This window comes from Magnolia sinica, chromosome 13, assembly GCF_029962835.1.
Source record: "Magnolia sinica isolate HGM2019 chromosome 13, MsV1, whole genome shotgun sequence".
Taxonomy (NCBI): domain Eukaryota; kingdom Viridiplantae; phylum Streptophyta; class Magnoliopsida; order Magnoliales; family Magnoliaceae; genus Magnolia; species Magnolia sinica.
The window spans coordinates 4,239,934-4,266,405 of record NC_080585.1 but is presented as its reverse complement, the minus strand read 5'-3'; the positions used below and the strand labels follow the sequence as shown (position 1 = coordinate 4,266,405).

The window sequence follows — 26,472 nt, the reverse complement described above, 5'->3', positions numbered from 1 at the left end:
AAAAGTAGCAATAGTCCACATTCCAAAAATCGAAATTTTCATTTATTGTATGGTTAGGATTGACCGCCAAAGTGGATCTATGAACAGTGGGCAATCCATGGTGATAACCAACAAGGTTTAACTTTGGGTTGTTTTGCAGACATGGTTGATCCATTGTAACCCATCGAGAGTGTAGATAACAAAATAAGGGGGGCCACCGGTACATACTCAGGTTACAATACATCCCTCTGAAGAATTACAAAATCAGGGCCACAGCACTCAAATTCAGCAGGGATGCAGTGGTCCATAATCCAAACCATTCACTGGGTGGGTCACCTGGCAGATGGCCACAGCTGCAAAATGTCTCACGGAACAAACTATGTCACTCAAGCACTGACCTGCAAATGGATGATAAAAGAGAGTATCGGCGATGATAATGAAAAGTTACAATCAAAACAGAATCATCTTATCTGGGAAATTTGCAGACAAATGGCCTATCCACCAAGGGGCCCACCTAATGGACGACCTAGACAGTGGACAGCTGCATCATGTGTCCCATATTGCAACAGATGATTAATTTGGTATAGATAGCTGAGCTAGTCATGTCCTAGTTGTTGAGATATTTATGGTACTAAATGGAGAATTGAATTACTTTTTCCTTTTCTTTTTTATGTTTGGCCATAAATGGTACAGGTGAGAACCGCCTTATAGTAACTAAAGCCATTGATTGGAATCGCCCAATCATGGGATTGACCATGCTGTAATACCTCCACAATCAGCTGATCTTAGCCATTCGGCATTCAATAGACAGTTGATACCATTGGTCCACATTTGACATCGTACAATCAGAGTATCAAACATATAGCATCTTCTCACTGCAGAGATGTTGGGGGCATCTGGTATTCACTGGATCCCACCAAACGATACAATTTCCTACTTGCCTGGGCAAAAGCTTAGAAAGGTTCCCGTTTCTATATTTGAGAAAGAAATGAGAAAGCTTCAAAGACAGCCGACTGATTGGAGAAATGCAGCCAAATATCAACACAACTTACAAACGAAGCACACTATAGGATTCATGGAGTGGAGAAAAGAAATAAATACATGGAAAGATGCAACCAGTTGATGGGAAGCAAATATTCTACTGGAGTCCTTACCAAGGGCAAAATTCCATGGATTCTTCACTTATGTTTTCGCTTTTTGGTCTGTTTGCTGCTTTCAAGCCTTCTCCGCGCAGCCTCAAATTCCTCTTCATTTGGCTCAAGGGAGGGCTCACCACCATTGTATTTTGCCATTATGGAGGAGAACATAGACTCAAACTGTTCTTTCCTCTCGCTTCGGCGCTGAGAGATAACTGCCACCAGATCAGTATCTGCACGTTTATTGGATCTGCAGAAAGGTTTAAAAGATGGTGAGCATGGAAGGAGAATTAGTCGTGTGAGTTGTAGCATGGATGACTGTGTTGCAGGCAACTCACTTGCCCTTCCTTTTTAGAGGACTTGTAGGTGGTTTAGTCTCTGACACTTGCTTTGCCCATTGCTTGTATGCTTTAGTTTCCTTCAGCTCTCCTGTAGAAAGAAGAATAACTCAATTGATTACTTCCCTCAGCAAGTGCAGAACTGACATATTCATCCATTCAAATTTAGTAACTGATAACCAGAGGTATTGCAAAGTGCATATTGATCACAAATCTTGTTTGTTGATTTGCAGGGCTAATTATCATATGATTAAAAGAGCAGGGTTACGTTCGAATCTCAAATAGATAAAATAGTGGTTGAAAAGAGTTCCGAAGAGCACGATCATGATGCATATTATAACTAATATGAGTGAGAGAGATGATTGTAAAACTATATATAACACTAACAGAAACCAGAAATGCTGTAATTAGCAGCTATTCATCAGCTCCTTCAATGCATTCCAATTGAACAACACATGCATGTGCGAATGCACACAAAGATATGAAGAGTAAGAACCAGAATTCTTATCGACACTGGAACTCAATAGGGGAAAATTGGATTTATGGATGGAATCAAATACGCAGTCTTTACAGAAAAATGTATTCAGTAATTGGGGAACAATCAATATACTTTTAATGTCAAATCAGGATCAACTTGGACAGAAATAAAGTAATTGGGTCGACTCTTCTTTGGTGTCAAGGTAATAGCTATGAACAGCCATATAAATATAAATAAATAAATTTTACATTTGTGTGTAAAGAGAGATCTATGGCTGCTGAAACCCTCTTCTTTTCGATTTCGTAAGACAAAATCAGAATGCATTTTGGTTGTCTCTGAAGATGAATTCTTCATCCCTCCCTGTGTGTGTGTGAATAAACTTCACTTCACACATACAGGATAACTGACCCATGTGGCCGCCCACCGGTCCTCTGCAAGGGTGTATATGGTATATACAAAATATGCACAGCACCCTTGCTTAGGTGGACCGATCAATGCAAGATTGGCATTCCTCGTATAAACATAGATGACAAGAATTCACACCTGCAGCTATTGCCTCATCAATGATATCCTTGAACCGGTGTGAATCCAGTTTTGGCTCTGAACAAATCATCGAACAAAAAAGCCTGCAGGACAAACTCCCAACTGTCAGGATGCTGCATCCTTTTAGAGAGGCAAAGAGGAAAGACGAAGAAGTGTTCTACTTCACACCTGTTCATATTACCCTTACACTTCTTATATAGATCCTTCAAATCCTTCTTCTCTATATCTGATCCTCTGTAGTTAGCTTCAAACTCTTCAATGTCAGCCTCTGTAACCTGAAATTGATAGAGAACCATTTCCTCATCTAGCTAGAAAAGAAGAGACCAATTCTGGAATACAATAATGAAATCTTCTCAACCAAAAAATAAATAAAAAATAAAAAATAAAAAATTAATTAATTAATTAAAAGGAAAAGGGACAAAAAACAAAACAAAACAAAACAAAAGAAAGCCACCTTTTTGTACAATGATTTGAAGAACTCCTGAAGATTTTGAGCAACTTCCCCAGCTAGGTCCTGATTAATGCAAAATATGCATAACAGACATGAATGTCATGTGATCAACATAATAGTTCAAAAAAAAAAAAAAAAAGACAAACCAAGTTTTGAGAACCACTCACAGCATCATCAACACATCCAGTCTGGTCATAAAGTGCCCTTTTCTCCTCATCTCCAATAATCGATATCACCTTTTGCAACAGCTGGAATTTCTCTTTAGCCTCCTGCAAGAAAAGCAACAACATGTTTAGATTAACAAAAGAAACATCTCATTAAAATGCTAAATGTTAAAAAGAAGATCCAGCATTATGGAAAATCAACTTTTCACACCTCATCACCAGGATTCTTATCTGGATGAAGACGCAAGGCCAACTTGTAGTACGCCTTCTTTATTTCCTGTTGGGATGCAGTCCTCTCCACACCAAGAATCTGCATGGACCCTGGACTGTTAATCACACTTTACATGTTTTATTAACAAGAAACAAATCAAAGGCCACCATAAGCATTACAAAGGAACTTTCCACTCGACATTTATGGATGGCCTAGATAACTGCAGGCACCCTTGCCGAAGTCATCTCTTTTAATCTCTAGATTTTGTAATGCATTTTAGCATTAGAATGTCAGGGTTTGTATATAGCTGTTACAACAACCTTGTACCCTAAATATTTTAGTCTAGGAGGCAAACATCATATTGGAATATCAGGGTAAAGAAGGGTAGGTATCAGCCAAAATACCTCAATGAATTGATTTGAGGCAATTGCAACCTTGAGTTGTCAATACCCGATGACGTAGGACGAGGATAAGCACATTCTTAACACACATGGACCGGAAGAAGCCCAAGGAGAAATCAACAAAATTTCAGGGCCCATTTGGGAGCGTGGATTTGGAACCCCATGGATCTGAAATCCTCTTATTGTGTTTGGCACCCTAGATTCAGAATCAACTTTAATCAAAAGTAGCTATGCATAGTATATTTACAAGGGTTTGAATTTAATTACTAAATCAACTTTAATATCTTTAATTAGTGAATGTATGTAATGTTTGACACAGTGGTTGTAATAAGCCCGTTGAAATATATACTTTGCCCGAAAATGATGAAATTCCAAGTCTCAGATGGGCCACAAGCCCAAGATCACGTCCGAGTGACTAACCAACGATTTTTAATCATTGATTTACATGGACAATGTTTGGACAATGCTAATCATTGTATTAAAGTAATTATAGTGATGCAATTGATAATCTAATTATTTTGGGATATCATTAGTGGGCCATGTGTCCAATAGATTAATAGTCTAGTGACACACATCTTACACATGCAACTCTTGGAAAGATTTTAGATGTAATTCAAGCTTTCACCATGGATTTCAAACCCCCTATTTGAGGGGATTTGAAACCCCCTAGATTATAAACCCTCAGTTACTTCAAGGTATTTATCGATCGAGGAAGACAGTGATTGACCTCATCATGTACCCCCCCTGCGTCACCTGACCATTGAAAAAATTAACTAAATACAGTTAAGCATGTTTGTTTTGCCCCCGCCTTTTATGAAATGTTGTGCTAATGACTTCTACCTGGTTGGATTTCAAATCTCTTAGGGTGCATCTGGTAGCAGCTCTTTCAAAATAGAAGTCATTCTACACTTTAGAATAGCTTTCTATTTTGTAAGAGAATCTGCCAGAAGTAGCTTCTGGTGGTGTTACTAAACACACCCTTAGTACGATAAGTTATGTTTGTTATGCACTAGAAAGGAGGCATGGAGAAGTAATTGGCCTTGTTTTTCAGTTTCATTTGTTACATGATGTTGTCTATAAGGATAGTTTAGTCGTCTCTATATTTAAGGGCAGTTCAGTCATTAGGTGTATTTAACGGTAGTTAAATCATTTGATGCATTTAAGGGTAGCTTAGTCATTATGATAACCATATTTTATATGTACCTTTTTGTATGCATTTACAAGTAGGGTTGGCAATGGGTTGGATCGACCTGTGCAATTGCCCCAACCCGCTTCTAAGCCAGGTTCGGGCCAAGATGGGTCAAGTTACAGGTCAGACTCAGGCCAAAAAATCAACCCAGATGGATAAATGGGCTGGGCTTGGGTTTACCCCGACCCGACCCACCCATATAGAGCATCAATGCACTGGGCCAAATGACCCGACCCAACCAACGTATAGTTTTGATCCCTTCCAAATGACCCGACCCAACCAATGTATACCATCACGGCAAAATCATTGAGCATCAATGAAGGACAAATGAAAGAGCAAGCATTAGGCATAAGCGGGAACAAATTACAGTCGAACACACTTAGTATCCTGGGCTGAGTCGGTTGAACCCAACCCAATTACAATTAAATGGTTTAAGTCAGATTGAGTCAAGCTCTAGAAAATTTCAAGTGGCTCAGGTTGGGTCATAGGGAATGGGTCATTGGTTCGGTTAAGGCCAAATTTCTTGGCCCATTTAATAAATGGGTCCAGGTTGGGCTAACCCCAACCTGGACCAAACCCAACCCACTGTAAGGCCTGTTTTATCGGAGGAGGTTGTTTTGTGGTGTATGTGGTTTGTAGATGAGATAGTTTTAATTGAGATGAGGGAGGGGGTGCACATAGAGTTAGAACTATAGAGGAACGTTAAAATCAATTGGACCAAGACCAGGCACATGGAATGCAATTTTAGAAACAATAGGAGTGGGAAAATAGTTAAGATTGCTAACCAAGAAGTACCCCGAATGACCACTTTCGATATCTTGGTTCGATAATCCCTGAAGGAAGAGATTGAGAAGGATGTCGCACACAAAATCAAAGTTGGTTGGGACATGTAGGACAAACAACTTGACAAACACAAGGAAGAGATAGATCCACAGCCATCACATTTGTATCAAGTAACCCGTTATGTGACGCACCAGCAGTAGCTGACCATGCAATGGGAGACACGTTCAACAAGGTATCCCTGATAAAGTGGTGCAAGTTGAAGGCTCCAAAAGGGAAAGGGGAAGGCCCAGAAGGACATGAGTGGAGATAGTAAGCAAAGACTTGACAGCAATCATTTAACAAAGAATAGAGTGAAATAGCAGAACAGGTACATGCAGCCAACCCCAATTAGCAAAAATAAGGCTTAGATGATAATGACCTTTTTCAATCTTCAATTAAGTTATAGAAGAGATTATTCTCTCAACCTTAGTACAAATTTTAGAATATCAAACCTCCATCAGATCTAAGACAGCTATGGTTTAACTAAGGATATGATCCTTGATAGAGTGGAATAGCGGAACAAGTACATGCAGCCAAACCCAATCAGTAGAAACAAGGCTTAGATGATAATGACCTTTTTCAATCTTCCATGAAGTTAGAGAAGAGATTATTCTCTCAACCTTATTACAAGTTTCAGAATATCAGACCTCCAACAGATCTAAAGCATTTTCTAACATGTTCGGACATCAAATCAAGTTATTACTTCCTCCTCCATTCCTTTGTACCATGCAATTTTTTCTGGCTCTCAAACATGCATGTGCATTTGGAGCTATCGGGCAACCAAGCTCAGATCTAGTTGAAAGTGGTCCCTGTTGATAAATCTTGATTTAAAGATTTTTGTGATTTTTTTCAGAATTTGTGAAGCCCATGTTGAAGGTGTTTCAAAAAGTTTAAGCTCAAAAAATGTTCAAATTCATAGCTTAATCAATTTTTCTAGTTTGGGTTTTTTTTTTGTTTAAAATTGCAAAGGTTTGAGAGAGAAGTATTTTAGCAACATTTGGAGGCTAATAAAATGAAATTTGGTGTTGATTTGAGTTTGTGGCATCAAAATCCTCTTTAAGACTTGCCACGTAACAATATTTCTTGTCTTTTAAGGTTATTTGTCTTGAATTGTAGGAATTTCATATTTGGATATTAGTTTTGCATTTTGGGAAATTTGGAGGAATTTTCCTGTGTTGGGGATGGTTGTTGATAGATCCCTTCAAGCTTGAATGGCAAAAATTACAACTTGTTGGTCATTTTTAATGCACTTTTTTTAGTTGGGTAGAAACTTGTGGGGCATATTGATGACTCTTTAAGAACCAAGGGATGGTGAGGGGTGAGTGGTTGGTTTTTCCACCTTTGTTACCTCTGGTGGCTAACCTCAGGTTTGCTGGAAACAGAGACTGCCATCTGAAACCGCCCCCATCCTGAGGTCATGCGCCGGGAGATTAAGCTTCACTTACACCTAACCAAGGGATACTGGCAATGAATGCATGCAAAATCATGCAAAAATCATGACCTAGATAACAAATCGTGACGATCCTAACATTGGTGTGCATCTCATTCGGTTTTAGAATGAGAAAGAGGCTTGGGAGTACTTCAAGATATTCCATAACAGTAACGATGTCCATAACAGCCACCGCCATTACCATTATGATATGAGGCTATAGATTTTTTTAACATATTTCAACCCCATTTGGAGGCTAATAAAATGAAATTTGGTGTTGATTTGAGTTTGTGGCATCAAAATCCTCTTTAAGACTTGCCACATGACAATATTTCTTGTCTTTTAAGGTTATTTGTCTTGAATTGTAGGAATTTCATATTTGGATATTAGTTTTGCATTTTGGGAAATTTGGAGGAATTTTCCTGTGTTGGGGATGGTTGTTGATAGATCCCTTCAAGCTTGAATGGCAAAAATTAGAACTTGTTGGTCATTTTTAATGCACTTTTTTTAGTTGGGTAGAAACTTGTGGGGCATATTGATGACTCTTTAAGAACCAAGGGATGGTGAGGGGTGAGTGGTTGGTTTTTCCACCTTTGTTACCTCTGGTGGCTAACCTCAGGTTTGCTGGAAACAGAGACTGCCATCTGAAACCGCCCCCATCCTGAGGTCATGCGCCGGGAGATTAAGCTTCACTTACACCTAACCAAGGGATACTGGCAATGAATGCATGCAAAATCATGCAAAAATCATGACCTGGATAACAAATCGTGGCGATCCTAACATTGGTGTGCATCTCATTCGGTTTTAGAATGAGAAAGAGGCTTGGGAGTACTTCAAGATATTCCATAACAGTAACGATGTCCATAACAGCCACCGCCATTACCGTTATGATATGAGGCTATAGATTTTTTTAACATATTTCAACCCCATTATGAACAGTTACAGGACTGTTGTGGGGCCATTACAGGACTGTTGCAAGGCCGTTACAAGTCAATTTTTCTATAACAGCCGTTACAACCCCATAATGCGTAATAAAATCATCTTGAAGTACTTAAATGGGTTGTGTAATAAACTTTGTACAAAGAGTATCAATCGGACATTAATGTTCAAATTGCTTGATAGGAGCGTCATTTAGTTAAGGAGTTCTAGCCAATTTTTTTGGGATTGCTTGGCCTTGATAGAACCTAAGTTCACTGCTAGCAGCATTCTTACCATTCAACATTGTAGGGAGCAATAGGAACTTAATCAATTTTTATGGCCCTCCAAACAAGAGTTTGGGCAGATATGTAGATCTATTCTTCACCATTTTGTTCAACTTCATTTTTAGATCATTTTTCCATGTTTACTTCAAATTCAATGATAGTCGCAAGTCTTTGTTACAATAATAGCAATCAGTTAGGACGTGAAATATAATTGTCCTAATAAACACAAGAATTACAACCAAAATAGAGGTACCCTTATTATTGAGCCCGACCACATGTGGCTGCTTTTTCACTCTTACTTCTGAGGATTCTACAGATGTCTTACCCCTCCTATGGACCCAGCAAGTTCCAATTATGTCACCTGTGATAGCTAATAAAAAATATTAATAATCATGCATCCTATAACTCTATTCTTGTTGTCTTCACCTAAGCTATTCTTCCTCTGCATGGCATCTAGGGAAAATAGATGTTGTTCTCTTCTTTTTATTTTGATAAATAGGGGAAGATATATTTTGAATGGAGTTTGTAAAGGGGACATCTACTTTGCTTCCATGTTAGGGTTTAAAGGCATTGTTCTAATGCTCCTAAGAGAGCTTATGATAGGATGGAACAGCCACTCCTATCATGGCACTGGCAAGGGCATACTTTAGCACCAATGGCAAAAGTGGATTCCTTATTTTGACTCAACAACCAAAGCCTTGATTCAAGAGGATTCCAATAGAGTCTCACACCAAGCTCCACTCTAGAAAGGCGGGTCCTTATTGTGTTTTAAAGAAGCTAGGAGATAACGCATGCATGATCGAGCTTCCACCCGAAATGAAGATCAACCATATATTCAATATGAAAGACTTTACACTTTATCTTGGGCATGATGAAAACAAGAGCATAGAAGAACGGGTTATCCAGATAGCCGAGGTACTGCACTAATTCAAGAAAGTCATTGAAGATGCATTAGAAAATCAAATAATTTCAACACACCAAGAACAATGTTAGAAATGTCTCACCAAGTGGAGAGGTGGACTCAGATCCAACAGCAAATGGATCTCAACAGACAATTTCATGTGCATTAGCACAGAGCTCTATGAGTAGAGTGCCATTAACTCGACAAAGCCAAATTCTTTCAAGCTACACGTGTACATAAGAATTGATCCAAATGGGGGCCCACTTATACACACGTGACAGGAGTCACTTAGTTGTTACAATTTCCTCTTTTGTTTAAGTTTCTTTAGTACTTTTTTTCTCTTTTAGAAAGCCTAGTTGTATAGATTAGAAAAAGGAATCTTCAATGACTTATAGATAGACTCTTATAGCCATATGTATAGAGGACATTTTATAAGGTTTTCTTCAGTAAGAGTTTCTGAGAATTTTCCTCACAGTAGAAGAGGGTAGGGGGTTTGTGATATCTAGCTTGAAGGCTAAAGGACTGTTGAGCCTTGCTCTTAGTCTTTCTTCTACTTTCTAACTATCTGTACATGTGGATGCTTGAACTAGCCTGGTAAGTATATTTCAGTTTGCAATTAGCTTTAGTTTATTTGATTCCGGTTGCATTAATATAACCCCCAAAGATAGCCTTAACTCTTCTTCAACTAAAACAAAGATCTTTTACATCTTGTGGCAACTAAAGTATGGCTAGAAGATGTAAATAGAGACCACCGTTTTCTTTTTCAGTGTAAATAACAGACATTATTGAGAAATAACAGCCGCTGTCTCAAAGGCAACAGCCACACAGTTCAGATGATTTACTTTCCTTGTTACCTACAACAAGGTGGAGTAACCAGCCCCATTATAATGGGAAGTGTGCTATCTTGTAAAACATCGATAAAGACACAAGACCGTTCATCTTGAATCGACTTCAAGCATATCATATATTTCATATCAGGAGAAATTTCAACGCATCATAATCCATCTAAGCAAGCTTCAAAAGAGGAACAAAATCAGAAGCAAATAATTAATCCAAGAGAAGAAATAAAACAACAGGAATGCAAACGAATTGAAGAACTTCTCCATATGCAGCAGATTTAGACCTAATTCCAAAAACGAAAGCCTGAAAAAAAAGTTCTATTCTCGAAGATCTCGGTTTAGAATCTGAGAGAGAGATGCAGAGACACAGATACCTCGTATAAGCTCTTTTCTTTGGGCGTAGGGTATTCTTCTTCTCGGTTTTGATGCTCTTCCTCTTCGCTTCCTTCAGAAACCCTAGCTTTCTGCTGCTTCTTTTTCGCCATTTCTGTGGGGAGAGAAATGCGAACGGAAGGGTTTTGGAGAGAAGAGAATGAGGGATTCTCTGCCTTTATACCATTCGTTCGTTTATGCGGTAAAATTTCCCGCCATTTCTTTTTCAGAGAAGAAATTATGGGACGGGAAAACCCGCGCATACCTGCTCGAACCGCGCTCCGTACCAACTTTTATTGCGGCCACTCCGTTTCGGGTCAACCCGAACCCGACTCACCCAACCCGACTTGAGGTCGAAAAACGCCAACCCAATTTGAATTTGGGTTGGACTCGGGTTCAGAAATTTCGGGTCAGGTTGGTCGGGCCAGGTTGGGCGGGGTCGGGTTAGGTCAGATTGGATGAGGTCATATTACCCCTACCTAGGCGCAAACAAAGAGCCACATGAGTGAAACTTTCATGAGATTCAATACATCATCATGTTATGTTCAGTTGAACCCCAAAGATCATAATAATCCTCCATCCATTGTGTGGGGCCCATCCTTGATTGAACTTTCTAGTGGAAAAAAGAAAACGGTCCATGTTAATTATACTAGAAAAGGATCACCAGTTTGGACCATCCGTTGTGTGGGGCCCACCTATGACTGCCCAACCTTCTTGAAAAGTCACTCCGATGGCAAGATCCTAACCATCCAACAAGTTATTGGAAAAATGGATTATCATTCTAGTTGGGAGTCCAATCATTGATCTGGGACATCCATCATGTCTGCCCTACCTTTGATCGTCCATCCCTCTCAATAACAACTTCGATGGGATGATAATAATCATCCATATTGATGATGCTAGAAAAGGTCCGATTGCTAGTTTGGACTTTCCATCGTGCGGCCTCTCAAAAAATCGCTTTGAACAGATGCTCCTAACTATCCAATAAGTGGCTTGGAAAATTGAGAATTCCTATTGATTACAGTAGAAAAGATCCGGACATTGATTAGACCACCGATCATGGCAGCCCATCTTTGTCGCCCATCATACTGAAAAACATAAATTTTATTTAGTGTCCTAACCATTGTAGCAATCTTTTAGATGGTGGATGGTTTTAATCTGATATTTTAAATCGATACCAACTCCCGTTTTCATAACACATCCAAACGACCCGCATACAGGGCCATGCGTGTTGCACCATTGGTTAATTACAAGCCGTCCACTTTCATACACATGTACCACCTGATGAGGTGCCCAGCCCCGACTCTCGCGACTGTGCTATGCATTTGGTGACAGATGCCTAACCAACGGACCGGATCATGCACACATCTCTGCCAAGAAGACGTGGGAGTGATATGTCCGGCTAGGGAAAGCAATTTGGTTGGGTTGAGCAAGGGTGAGCTAGGGCCAGCTCATAACAAGCCCAGCACAGGCCTAGCACAGCAGGTCAAATTGCCCATAAATTGATCAAATCTCCATTTCCGGGGCGAATTTTCATATCCATCCACTGATCAACTGGGCCACACATCAACGAAGAAATGGACATTTAGAGGAATAACACCAACAATATACGGTCCCAATCTGGGCTTGCAGACCATAGGTCCAAGCCATGTCCAACATGGGGCCAGCTACCCGAGAGAGGCCATCGCCACCCATGTATCCATCCCAGCCACAGCATGGGCGAGCCAAAGATGGTCTCATCTTAGAAGCCCTTTTGTCACCACCAGGATGTAGCTTGTTGTATAGGACATTCAAGGCGAGCCAAAGATGGATTTCTTCATCAGGATCCTAGCCAAAGATTGATCTCATCAGGAAGGTCCAGGCATGTAAAGCCAGCTGCACCATCAAATCAATGAGCGCTCATTATGATCTAACCGGGCCAACAAATGCGGCACGTAGATGGTGTAATCCACATATTGTACGCCCAGAATGTTCTTCCCTTCAAAATGATCTGTATTAGGTCTAGCACCCATTTCATGGCACATGGAGTACCGTGTAAAAATGCACCGATTAGGCGTTTCTAACCATCCTATTCGATGCAATGTTGTCATATAATATGAGGCCCAAAATACAATTTGAACCATCTTTTGGGCCTGTCATTGATTGCTTTTGGTTCAAAAGAACTAGTTTTATCAGCCAATACTAACCATCCCATTCATGGCATGGAAAATGGATAGCTGTAAGACAAACATAACCAACTTATGGATTGATTGGAACATCCAAATTGGTGTGATTTTCTGCCTTGGAAACCTATGGAATGCACACTAGACCAACTGCAGATCCAGATCACTCAACTGGGCTGTCCAAATGTCCTAATCCAACTACAAATTGCTGGGACCCAACAGACCTTTTCCCCCAGGACAGTACAACCATTCAGTGTGTGGGGCCATCAATCAAGAATCTCCTATGCGGAGGATCCTTACTATCCAATTGGTAGACTTCTCCCACCAAAATGTGAGCTGTCGGTTAAAGAAACACTCACACAAGGACACGGCAAATATTACATTAATTTTCCTGCACAGATCTTCCAAAATCACATCACTCTTGCAGAAAGTATCAGACCCAACAAAAGTAGTTGGTGGGAGAGATTTAAACTCACTGCTTATCTTTATCACCTGAGGATCTCCGGGTGTAAACTTTCTTAGCATCCCAACGGCCCAGTCCACCCCTGCGCCCGCCTTGCTTTCTCATTTTCTTAGGAACAAGAAACCTGGACACTGAACAAGGCCTCAAGGTAAGCTGTTCTGCAGCCGAGCCTGAGTCCAGCATCGGTGTCAACCCCGGTTCCGGTGCAGGGCAAGGTTCCGGTTCAGAAACTGCTGGAGCAATGCCCTCCTTCGATTCGTCTAATTCTTGTGCGGCCTGCTGGGGAGGCTCTAGAGGCTGACCAATCTTCTCAAAATTCAGCAACTCTTCCTCGGAAGCTTGATTGGGTATCAGAACATCATCAGCAATCTGCAGACACGGGTATCAGAACATATATATCAATGAATTATATGTATCAATAACTAATGGGAAATATTGAGGGAGGATGCTTTCAAAAATGTGGACTGGTCTTTTTTCTTCCTTTTTTTCCATTTCCTGAAATCCTGATCGAATCCCATTCAAGGTCCCATTTCCAGATGAGGTGCATTGGTCGTGCAACTAGTGTCAGCCTGATGGAGGTACCCTGCGGCCTATGGCTGCTGAAACCAGAAGAAACCTCCAGCAGCTCAACAACAGCAAGGTGGGAGTGATTGCAGGTCTATCAGAGAGGTTCTCAAACTAATCTCAGGGTCATAGCTCAATGGTTTGCAAGTGTGTGGTCAGGGTTGGCTCAGAGGGGTTTGTTTACTAGGCCAAACATGACACACAAGCCGACAAAGCACATGCAGTAGACCGGCTCAAAACATTGCATATTGGAAATGACCAAATTTAGTTACATTCTTTAGCAATGGTAGTGAGAAAATAGCCCCTCCTTTCTTTCATGCCCAACTTGAAAGGAGCAAAATGCAATTTGAAGCTTCATCCCTGATCCACTAGTATCAAGGAAGGTAGTTTCAATTTGGTCATTTTGACTATTGAACTTGGTATTGCAATCAATTCAATTGTGCATCCAAAAGCAGCCAAAATTAGGGCTGCAACTTGGGTTTGGTCATCCTAAACCCAACAGACCCAACTTGAGTATAGGTGAGGTTGGGTCGGGTTGTCCAGGTCCTCGGGTCGGGTTAGGATTGGAAAACTCCAACCTGATTTCAGTTAGGCAAATTCAGGTCAGGTTAGGTCGGGTTCAGAATAATCACATGTATTTGGGTCAGGTCGGGTCAGGTTGGGTCAGCTTTAGGGTTGAGTAAAGATAAATTCTCATTGGGTTTGGGTTGGAATTCAGGTCGGATCAGGTTGCTGGTGGGGTCCTCTTGAGGTCAGGTCAGGCTTGGGTTGACCCTCAACCCAGCCCGACCCAACCCAACCCAACCCAACCCAACCCACCCAAGTAGCAACCCTAGCATAAATCAGGGATATTTTCATTTCTTTTATACTCAGCATGAGCTTTAGAACTTTTGAAGGTTCAGAGATATACCATATTCATTGTATCATGAAATAACAGGAAATTCTCAAACTAACTAAAAAGGTCTTACATCTTCAGAAGAATCGCCAATCTGAGGTCGATCCAGAGAGACATCAGCAGCAGATAACAGGCCCACCGTGCTTTCAATTATATCAGGAAGGGCAGCTTCCCCAAAGCTTGAAACTGCACTTTCAGGCCTAACTAGATCTTCAATGCCATACTCAGCAGATACATGCCCAGGTGGAGTATACAGTGCCCCAACTGGCATGTCATCAACATCACCAGGAGAGAGAGAAGGATTCAAAGCTGAGCCAGTTGGTACGTCACCTTGCTTAAACAGGCTCAAATTCTCCATCGAAGAGAACTTTCCAGCATTTTTGCACATCAATTTATTGAGCTGGGCCTTTAGCTCAAGGACCCGAGACTGTTGGACATCAATGTTCCAAAGAATCTGCTCTAACGAATTATCACCATCTTTGGATTCAAACACAGGCCACTCATAATTAATGCCAAACTCGCCGGCACCATTAATATCCTGTTCCATCATGATCACCGCTGCAAAAACAACAACAGAAGTGAATGGCCAAACTATACATATCAAAGATGGTCAAAATCCTGCGAGGTTGAAAGCCCAGCAACAGGCCCAATTCAGAAACCAATCCAACCAGAGAGCCATTAGTGCAGTTATTAGATAGTGTCGGTTAGTGCAGAGAATAACCATTTTCTTTTTCCTTTTACAGCATTTAAATTCCAAATCTATGGTACATATAAAGAAAATGCATGTGAATAAAGACTCCTTCCCGAGCATCTAATTGTATTTAATGGAATTTCCCTCAATCTCCACTGGCTTCCGCAACAATCAGCTTCCTCCTGCCCAACGCTGTACAGCTTGGACTCTTGCATTTCAAAATTTAGCAGGGATTTTATAGGGTAGTATACTGACAATTGCATACAAGCATGCTATATGACTGTATTCCGACATGTAATCAAATGATGGACACATGATGTCACAAAGGATGCAATGCATCTGAGTCTATGTCAAGAACTCCGTCACATTTTTTGGGGGCATTGCTCTAAGGTGTTACATATACAACATGCATGACAATAAAGAATTACATATAAAAGTAAATCAAGTGCCACCAACTACACCAAATAGCATGTGATCCTGTGGTATGAAGTTTATAAAACATAGAACCCGGAAGAGTTAATGAAAAAGCTTCTTTTTTTATTGCAGTTGCTGACAAATTTCACAATTCAAGTTTGCCAGCAAATCTCGCACAAGAGGTTGCTACACATTAACATCTGCCATGCATCCTCTGGACTCTGGCAGTGTACAGTAACATCTGCCATGCATCCTCTGGACTACTCATCCACATTGCATACATACATGGGATATCAAAACTGTATAAATTCTGAGCTTAGATAAGAGTAAAGCTGGAATATCCCATTGATCAGACAAACAATCTTAACCATCTGATTGTGCCCATATAATTTGGGCTGCTGACCATTTGTTGTTGTTGTTGTTATTTTGGAAAGATGGGCTGCTGACCACATTATTTTAACCGGCTTACTCTTGACTTGGGAATTGTAAATTAACCATGTGGTATGTTGAATCCATGCGGCTGAGAGTTTGGATCAGTTGGAGCCTTTAGTAGCAATTTTTGTAGTCGTTTAATTTGCACTGAACTTTCTGGTTCTCTTTAGCAATAGAGTAGACAAGGTTTCTTTTAAATAATGGTGGTGAATGAACATAGGATTCTAGTAAAAATGAGACGTGCTATTTGCTCAAGATTATTTTTTTAGAGTAATTTGCAGCACATGCCCATGATAAATGGGAGATCTGGGCTGGCAGCCCACTTAAGCATGCCCTGACCCAAAAAAAAAAAAATCAGTCCATCCGCTCATCGGGTGGAACAGACCTGCGGGGGAAGATGGATTTTCCAGAAAAGATAATGACAAGAAATGTATATCCAAAGTGTATATGTGACCCACCTCATGAGCAGAACACCTCATTATTGGTGTCCAGGACCAAACCGAATAATGGCCCAGATTCCACATGTGTGCCTAATAGACACATGCTGCAAACCCATTCTATGATCCTTCTGGGTTGTCACACAAATCACTTCCGCATTTATTGCCTAAAACTCGAACACACTAGAGATTTGCTAACCCCGCAACACCCTCTGCATGCAGCTTCAAAAGCATAACCACACCAACTTGGCACATTGTGGGCCATCATGGTGCATTAGGTGGTCTGATTGTGAAGATGACCTGGCACACAAATCAGGCCAGTCCACTCATCGGGTGGGTCACATGTAGGTTCAATTTGGGGCACTGGCACAATTTTTAAACCACCCATTCTTGTCCACAGCCGCAACCAACTGATGAGTGGACCAGCCTGATTTGTCTGGTCATCTTCACAGTGGGACCTACCTTATGGACCACTAGGATGTCCCACATATGTGCTATGTTCACACATGTTCTGCATGTAAATGTGCATGGACAGGGTGTATGCTGGCTGGCAAACCTTGAGATAGAAAAAAGGAGTCAACCCGCGCTAATCTCTCCACAAGCACCACTATGCGCAGACATTAAGTACCAACTTAGCTTGGGTTGGAGATACCTGACCCATGCTTTTTTTTTCATTTCTAAATATGCAAATATGTGTATTTTAGGATCTCCTGAAGTTTCACTCAAAAAATCCACCGGTTTACCCATTTTCCCCAATGTTTTTCTGTGTTTCCAGTTATCAGTGATCAGCTCGTACACTACAGAGAAAACTAACGAAAAACTGATGAAACTTCTCTTAATAGCACTGACATTGAAAATAAACCACTCCAAGTTCCAACTGTCCTCCTCAATCCTTTTTTTTTTTTGGAAGATTCTTTAATCCAAATTTGTGAATCCTGAATTACAAAAATTCCCCATGCCGAACCTATTGCAACTAATGCCACCCAGTTTATAGATTTTCCTCCCCATAATGAGTTGACTATCCTCTAATCTACTGATTGTAACTTTGTTCCCTGAAAAGCTACCATTTGAGCTTTTTACCGCTTGTGCATGTCCCTGATCTACCCTCTCTTTTGCAGGCATCCAAGCATCACACATTCCAGCTAACTATCTTCATTGGGTAACTCATCTAACCTTTTCCCCCTTGTGCTTCTCAGAGATGACTGCAATTCATAATTAATATTGGAGTCCAACCTCACCAGCTCCCTGCTTCCTTTAATCTCTCTAGGATTTGACTGCTCAATTCTTATTGAGGTATTGTCTGCCTCTATCCTTCACTATTGAAACAGAGCAACGTAATCGTCTGCATGGTCTCCAAAAGATAACCCCCACTAATCGCGCCACCCATCACCTCCTTTATTCATTTCATCCCTTGAGCCATAGATACTTTGCGTACCTTGCCTTGAGATGAACTTGAATCTTTATTTAAATCTTAACGTGAAAGAACCCACGCCATCAACCCATTCTCAACTGCAACTGACTGTCTTTCAATGGCCAGCGGATCCATCTCATGCACTTCCATCATCTCTGCGGATAGTTTTGTTGAGCTTGCATGATTCTGGATGTCTACCACTGCATACTAATAGAAACTTCTCACTTCATCTCATTCATCTCATCTCCTATTTGAAGATTCTCCTCTCTACCCTTCATCAGCTCCCCTTCATCTTCTTGCTTCTCACCAAGTTTCCAAATCGAGACACCTAATCACCCACTGACTCTGCCTCCCACTCCAAGCTGTGGAGTTTCGAAAAATATAAAGGGGAATGTTCTATTGGAGTCTTTATAAGAAAACCTCGCACATGAGCCTTCTTTAGCATTTTTCCCCACACATGTAAAAATAAACATTAAGGTCGCACATGTATCCTTCTTCACATGTGATGAGAACGTTGCTTCGTTTCATTCTTTGGACAAGCCATGTGTCGATGATCTATTGTCTTAGGCTCTCAGCTGACATCATCCTTCCACGTGTCAACTTTTCTCTTCAAATTACTTCCTTTGCAGATCGTACCACCACGCGTAGCACCCTCATTTATCCTCCCGCCACCTAACCCTGACTCTCAATTAGCACGCCCCCTGCTAATTCCAACTTACTGCTATCATCACTGACAACTAGGACGCATGTCACTCCCTGCTTCGTTCCCATCCCATCGACCTTTTGCACCAATCAAAGTCATCCACGCTTTCTTTCCCTTTTCTGGTACTCTGCTTGAGCAACATAATTGTGAACCTTCAGCCTCAAGAACCCGAACCACCACTCTCGATCTCTTCGAGCTCGTTGTCACAACACTATTGCTCTGTTCCAGGTCTTCTTTTAACACCTTCACTAAAATCTTATCATCCCCTACTCTTATGTTAATCTTCTCCGACGTTGAATCAAGTTTCTTCTTCTTGATAAGAATTCTAGCAAAACATAGGTTCTCACAACCTTCCAACAACAGATCTATCACCACCACCACCACAATTCAAGCCCCATCTCCATGAACAGCTCATTAATCCAAAACTCCAAAAGGGAGACCCCAGATCTGGTACCTAATTTCCTCCTGGCCAAACGTTTACCATTCTTCCCATCTCTGAATCCCCCTTACCATATCATCTTGGAATAGATTAACCGCTAATGAAATCAGTTAATATTTGTCCGAGGATTGAGGGAAATCCAAACAGTAGTATCATTCAAAAGTTTCACTACCCGATCTTCTTCCAGGCTACATTTGTGGTTTAAACACTCTGCCACTTTCTCCTCCGTAACTCCTGGCCAGACTGAAGTTACAAAGCTATATTGGAAAGAATTCCAAGAAATTTCAAATATTTTTTATGAAACCTTACCTCCAGCCCCTTCTCAGTTTTTACCCTCCAAACCCATTTCTCCTGCTGCTCCGACAATGGCATCCCTTTTTCGAACTCTCAGGAAGCTCGTTTAACCCGAGACTTGGGATGTCTGCAACCACATCTCTAAAAGACCAACAAAACCCAACCCCTGATTTGTCAACCTTCTATTGTCGATTTGCAACTCCTTCCTCCTTTCCATTCTTCTTTCCTCCATCTTCCACCTGATGAATATTGTTTCGATTAATCTCCTCAGGTCCAAATCCTACCTTGTTAACCCCTATTGCTCTTCCTCCATATTATATCCCATTCATTTTCCCTATTGCTTCCTTCGCTCCTCCGTTTCCATCCGAACAAAAGTAAATCCCCTAATCCCTAGCGCCCCCTTCTTCCTTGGGATGATAATTTCCTTCACCTCAAACATCGTCCAAAAATGATAATCGTCCATTCTATTGGGAACTTTTCTACAAAGGCTATCGATAATTCCTTAAGGGACCATTTGGATACTAAATAGAGGTAAATGGGTGGCATTGGGAGTAAATGGAGATCAATGGCATTTGAGGTGTGTTTGGATGGGAGTAAATGCATGTTAATGAAATGAAATGGGAGTAAATGAGCATGTAAATAAAATCTTCTCTACAAGAGAGGAATTGAATGTAAATGGGGTGAAATGACTTCTTGAGCTCCCTTAGAGAGTCGCACGCGTAAACATAAGTGCCGTTATGCATATGTCTGTCATACACATGGCATTTTGATGATACTCCAAAACATATTGGGTACATCACTAAAATCACCCCAAAAGAATAATCCAAAGCATCCAAATGCTGGGCATCTAAATGAATAGTTTAAAAAAAACGTTGGCAAGTTGCTTGTTTGTGATCCTTACATTTGTGACCTACTCGAGGCTCGAAATTTCCTCATTGTTTGCTAAAGTAGATATTTCAATGGGCTTACTACAATCATTCTATTAAATATCATATATGTACACTAAGTTGGGATATCACATATTTTCTTGTGAATATATTGAAAAATTCAAATGCATTCCAGTTCTTCCCATTTACTCCTTCCAAACAGAATATTTGGATTTCAAATGCATTTCATTTTCTCCCATCCAAACACAACTGAGTAAGCCATTTACTCCCAATTCATTTACCTCCAATTCCATTTCCCATTTACCTCCGTTTACAAGCTCTCGACCGAGCCCTAAGCTCTCACCTCTCCTGCCCCTTTTTTCGTTCCTCTCTTTTAACCTTTTTCCTTCCCACCATTTTCCACTCCCTCCATCCCTTCTCCCCCCAAAACCCATCCCTCTGCAATTGATCTCACTCATCTTCTCCCCACCTAACACGCTCTTCCCCATATCTGGAACATCCCTATCATAGCCCCATTTAGTTTCATCCATCTGCAATTGACGATAAGCTCGAAACCTCGTACCTCTGTGTTTTGAAGTGTTCGTCGTCCTCTACCGTAGTCTTTATTTCTGTCAAGATTAGAAAATATCTTCCTCTCACCTCTCAATTCCTATTCCTCCAACAAGATCGACCTCTCATCCTCACAATCGATTGGCCCCTTGATTTTCGGCTCCCGCCTCTGGTATCACCTTGTTTCGCCTCTCATCTCTCGTTACGAGGAGGGCATTAGGTTGCCCACATGGTGAACAGGGTTGATGAGCTGAAGAAATTTGACATCTACAAACGTTATCTTTGAAAAAGGAATAATCGATGTTTCTAGAATTGAAGTGGATCAGCACTGGAGGTCTTTAGAATGAAAAAGCAGATTGCCAACCATCTTCGACATAGCATTCTGGACAGCCTGATGTGTGGACTGGCCTAATATATGGGAATGATCATCTGTACTATGGGACCCACCTTGCGCATCTCAGCTCAGATATCTCATCTATGTATTGGGTTGGCACGTGTAACCACGTGTACTGGTGCAAATAGTGAGGGCTGTGTCCTTTACTGCCTTACATGATTTTGGTCTTACTCTGGCTCATCTACAAACAAAGAAGCATAGCTGGTTGATCAACTACCTCTCCATCTCTTTCTTCTCCTGACTCTACCACATATTTGGGTGCAGCGAAACTTGGAAAACTTTTTGCCACACCCATGAGACTTGCTAGCACACCTTTTTCAAGATTTATGCAATCCTAATAATTTAGATATATTATGATACCAGGTTTCCAAACTAAGGAATGCAGTCATTCTTACCTTGATTACCATAATCATCATCGATAGAGATACCATCTGCTTCAGATTTCTTATTTTCTGCAAACAGCAAAGAAAAAATTTGTATAACTGAACTCAACGCATGACAAGCAGAAAACCAACAAAAAAGTGCAGGCAATGAGTACCATAATAAGAGAATATGTTGTGATGCGACATGTATGATCGTATATCAACCGTGTCTTCAACTCGCCTTCTTTTTCTCCTCTTCATGACTTGCTTCTTCAGACTTGGACAAGACAGAGTCACTGACCTAGCAGCAGAACCATCTGATGCAACCTGCCCTACCTTCAATTGCTTTTCATGAGAGTATGCCAAAAGTTCTCTGTCATATTTTAATGCTTGAGACTGCAATTCTTTCACCCGCAATTCTAACCATTTGCACCGCCACATCAGAGGTCGGATGTACCTTCTCCAATGAGCAGTCAACTTCTTCTTCCTGGGAAGTAGGGGCTGCATATTATTAGAGTGCGTAATTTGCATAACTGCTTGACTTATCATCACCCATGGAGATTAAGTCCAGAAGATAGGTTTCTACTATGCATATTGAGGGAAATATGAAAATGCAATTACAATGGTCTTAAAATATAAAGTGGTTTCCCTAAAGTTGCCAAAACATATTATGAACCATACAGTTAGAGCAAATGTTTCACAGCATGATTGAATGATTGAGGTTTTTTTTTTTTGGTATAATTCATAACACCACGCTTTCCTCATCCTTTTGTTCAGATCATTTTCTTCTTTTATTTATTCTTTCAACTTTAATCTCTCCCTGGAAGGGTGCCACAATTTAGATTCCCAGTCCCAAGAATCTGGTGGGCCACAATTAACTGTACAAATGTACAGTTGTGAAAAAAAAATCAGCCAAAGTTATCTAACCCATCAACTTATTTGGGCAGTAATAACCACAGTGTGATCCACCTGACAGATGGCTAGGATATTTCACCCGTTTACCACACTGGTAGATGTGGTGGCATGTTCATTAGCTAGCATGCGGATTTAGCAAACCTCTAATCTACATATCCAGGATTTATATAAGACCATCAAAATTACAAGCGATAAAAAAATTATTTTATTGTCCTCGATAGAGTGGAATGGCAGGACAAAATTCGTGTAGCCAATCCCAATTAGTTGGGCTAAGTCTTGGCAGATGATGACGGTGAAAATTTTATTGACGGAAAGGTAGAATAGCCACATCAAGAGGGTTAATTCTTAATAAAAAGCAATGACCATTATAGCCTATCTTGCGAAAGAGCTAGAATGGAACAATTTGTAATCCTTGGAATTTAAGGAGAACAAAATGTTTTCCTTGCTACGAGATTCCTAATTTTGTTGAAACAAATCCTACTTCCAAGGATCAATGGCCTTGCTCGAGTACCAATCCCAAATATTCATAGAGCATCCCTCCACAATGAACAGGCCTTGGTCATAGTTTGTAGAGATCTAAAGACCAAAGTATTTTGTAACGGTAACGATGGCTGTAACGGCCACCACCATTACCTTTATGATACAGGTCGTAACGGGCATTACGGTCTCTTTTTTATTGGGAAAAAAAAAAAAAACTAAAAACATGTATCTGCCCCGTAACGTTGAAAAGATTATCCAAAAAACTTGTATTTGTCCCGAAATAGACCATTACGGGGCTGTTATGGCCATTACGGTTACGGGTCATTTTTTCCACAACGGTTGTTGTGGCCATTACGACCCCATAACGTGTAACGGTTAACACTGTTACTTTTACGTAACGGCCTTTACTGCACACCATGCTAGAGACCTCAGATTGCCTTGGCTTTAGTTTCAAGTTAATCTACAACAAGATTCCTATGCCCATAATTGTCTTTAAAAATATTTCCCATTTTGGAAGGTCCCACATGCGAACAGGAAGACTCCACCCCGCCAACCCTGAAATGACTTACCCCAATCTAGTTTCCAACTAGAATAGAAGTCTGACGCCACAACTTCATGGGAGTAACTCATTACAAGTCGGGGCCCATCCCACCATATAATTCTTGAACTGACAACGATCCTTAGCATCGAATGAATCTTCCATAAAAAATTTATAATTAAAAAAAAAAAAACAATAACAAAAACAATAACAAAAAAATACACCACAAAAACTAAACATGACACAAAGATTACAAGGGGATGTGCCAATAGTAAGATACATGTTAAGTCAGTATCAGTACAATTCTCACCCACATAAGCTTAGCCTTGAGCTGCTGTGTAGCATGCACCGAGGAGAATTCTGCTTGTTGATGGGATTAGAGATCATGGAATATCTTAAGAGGTCTTGTTGGAAGTATTGTTGAACAAAACTTGAAGGGAAGCAACAACAGATGCAGATGTGGGAGCAGGGAAGCATCCTTTTTTCAAAATGTAAGCAAGAATAAATAGCTAGGAAGCATGAGCTAGAATTAGAACCACAAGTTTCAAGCCGATGTGGCACATAACCAGAAGATTGAGCTCCTTCCCTGATTCTTAGAGAAGTTAGTTTCTCACATTGGGCATGCATACATGTCCAACAGAAACACCCCCCTGTAATTTTATGCCTTCATTTTATTTATTTTATTTTATTTTACACTCTAAGCTAGTTTCTCATATTGGGTGTGCATACAATGTTCATCAAAGCCACCCCCTTATAATTGAAAGGCTTCATTTTATTTTATATTTTTTGTTTATTTATTTTCTTTTTTGATAGATACGCTGAGCTCAAACTTGAGACCTCAATGTTATGAAGGGTATGAGCTACAAGCTCAAACACAATTTTATGTCTTCATTTTAGCTGAAGGGTATTTTAAATTTTCAAAAGTATCCAAGGGAAGGAGCCTTAGGGAAGTCAGAAGCCGTGTGAACTTCTATAAGGGTGAAAGGTTTTGGAGACTTAAGAGGTGAAGAAATCCTTATTGGTAGTCCAGTCCTTCAGGGAGGAGTCTATGGTAATAAACAAGGGCATCGGTTGAGCAGAATGGGTGGATTTAGAAATGGAGTTTTTAATGGTTAGATGAAGGTACCAAGCAATCCAATGCCATGGAAGGAAGCTGGAAAGAGGTTAGGAAAATGAAAACACGCAAAGATAATGATACTCTCTCTGTCTCTATCCCGTTCAAATCTACCAAAAACAATTACTGATCAATTTCCTCATTTGAAGAAGTGACTGACATGTTCATCCCTTTGGACAAACTCTTTGGGTGGCACGGAAGCTTTGCCTTTGCAAGATTCAAGCAGGAATGGGAGGCAATGAGAGTGGGGGAGGTGCTAACGAGGTGGAGCTTGGTGGGTGGCAGACTAATGAAAGTTGATTTCACTTGAGAGGAGCATAATAGCTTTCAAGTCCACCAGACAAACAGTATGGGAAGGAAGGAAATAGAGTTCACCAAGAAAGTAGAGGATGGTAAGTATGCTCAGCTCAAAGGCTACCCAAGTTATATGAAGGCTCTAAATCAGGGCATGCCTAACATGAAGCTGGGAAGAGCAAGAAGGGATATTGGCAAGGAAAAGGTTAAGATGAATGCAGAGGCAGCTGAGAGCCAGGCCTTTCTGTTGCAAGATGCTATCCTTGGATTTTCAAGGCAAATTTTGAATGACAGTGTTATGGATGGGATCCTCAGAACAAAGATGAAGGAGGTGCGCAGTAGAATTATGAATAGTGAAATCCTGTCAAGACAGTTGGTGGCACTCCTACCCTAGTTTGAGGAGATTCGGACAAATGATAGGGTCATGTGGATTCAATTGTTCAGGAACCCTTTACATGCTTGGTTCCTTGAAACATTCTCTGAACTGGGCTGGGCAGTTGCTTCAGCGACACCATAGAAGAGGATCCAGCACCGGTAAGAGGAAAGGTCTTAGAATTCGAAAGGGTTAAAATCCTATGTGCAGAGGAGGCAAAATTCGAGCCCAAAAGTCTGATTATTGGTTCATTAGTGTTCCAAATCTAAGTTGCGATAGAAATTACGCAGGAAATGCTAGCAAGCGCGCAGGGCAACATCCCCAAGGATTGTGCAAAGAAGAAGAAGATGATGTTGCATCGCTCGTTCAGGACAAGCCTTGTGGCTTTGATCCCAAGCAACCCCAATACACCAGGAAAGCCCATGCAGCAGGTTGGATTCCACTTCTGCAAAAGGTCATCCTTAGAGAGTGTCCTACATGGCATGAGTTATGCAGATAGGAATGTCCAAAATTCAAATTCATGTCCAACGCTTGCTGGAAATGAGAATACAGACCTGCAAACCTCCGAAATCCAGCCTCACACGCAGCCTAAATTGGGGTCTTGTGGCACCTCCAGAGGCTCCTTCGATGATGCTCAAATACCAAACCAGTAGCTGAGGAAGGAGGATAAGATCCCAGCATATCAGCCAGCAACACGTGGCTCTAAGTGCTCTAACCATGTTAGGCTTGGAGACGTCATCAGGGACAGAGATCATGGGACTAGGGACAGTGTGAGGACACAACACATGCGACCACCCTATCCAAGCGAGATAATCCCAGCCATCCCTAAACCAGCGTAACAGGTGATCGCAACCACTCAATCATTGCTCCTTCAAGGCTTAGGGCTTAGGGTTCAAGGCAAAGAATGTTTCTTCTCATGCGACCTTAATCCCTCTATTACCAGAGTCTTCGATTCCATTCTCGTAGATTTGGGGGAAAGCCACAGAGAACTAAAGACCAATGGCAACTCCAGAGTGGTGGGACCTAGTTATGACAGCGTTGCCTTGAAGTTTGGCAAAGCAGACATAATTGAAGGTCCTACACCAGATCCGATGAAAGAGAAGTTAGTAGAACAAGGAAAGAAGATGCTTCTCAGTTTGTTGTCGACCACAGAAACGTCAGATTCGGGCTCTAACAGTTCTGAAGAGCATTGTAGTACCCAACAGA

At 40.9% G+C, this 26,472-nt stretch overlaps 2 protein-coding genes across 2 annotated transcripts in view; both read right to left on the bottom strand.

Annotated features, from left to right (window-relative positions):
* Positions 1-932: 932 nt before the first annotated feature.
* On the bottom strand, positions 933-10,767 carry LOC131222494 (chaperone protein dnaJ 6-like). The gene is made up of 8 exons (XM_058217575.1): positions 10,458-10,767; positions 3,301-3,399; positions 3,093-3,194; positions 2,929-2,988; positions 2,643-2,749; positions 2,475-2,557; positions 1,454-1,544; positions 933-1,365 (listed from the first exon to the last, which is right to left on the bottom strand). The coding sequence occupies exons 1-8, from the start codon at positions 10,716-10,718 to the stop codon at positions 1,158-1,160; spliced, it is 1,011 nt and encodes a 336-aa protein (XP_058073558.1). The 5' UTR covers positions 10,719-10,767; the 3' UTR covers positions 933-1,157.
* Positions 10,768-12,887: 2,120 nt separating this feature from the next.
* LOC131222493 (uncharacterized) overlaps positions 12,888-26,472 on the bottom strand; it is a 30,050-nt gene continuing 16,465 nt past the window's right edge. The window contains exons 3-6 of the mRNA XM_058217574.1: positions 21,729-22,039; positions 21,586-21,642; positions 14,613-15,097; positions 12,888-13,449 (exon numbers count right to left, since the gene is read on the bottom strand). Coding sequence (XP_058073557.1) covers positions 13,090-13,449; positions 14,613-15,097; positions 21,586-21,642; positions 21,729-22,039 — 1,213 coding nt within the window. The 3' untranslated portion in view covers positions 12,888-13,089. The remainder of the gene's footprint in view (positions 13,450-14,612; positions 15,098-21,585; positions 21,643-21,728; positions 22,040-26,472) is intronic.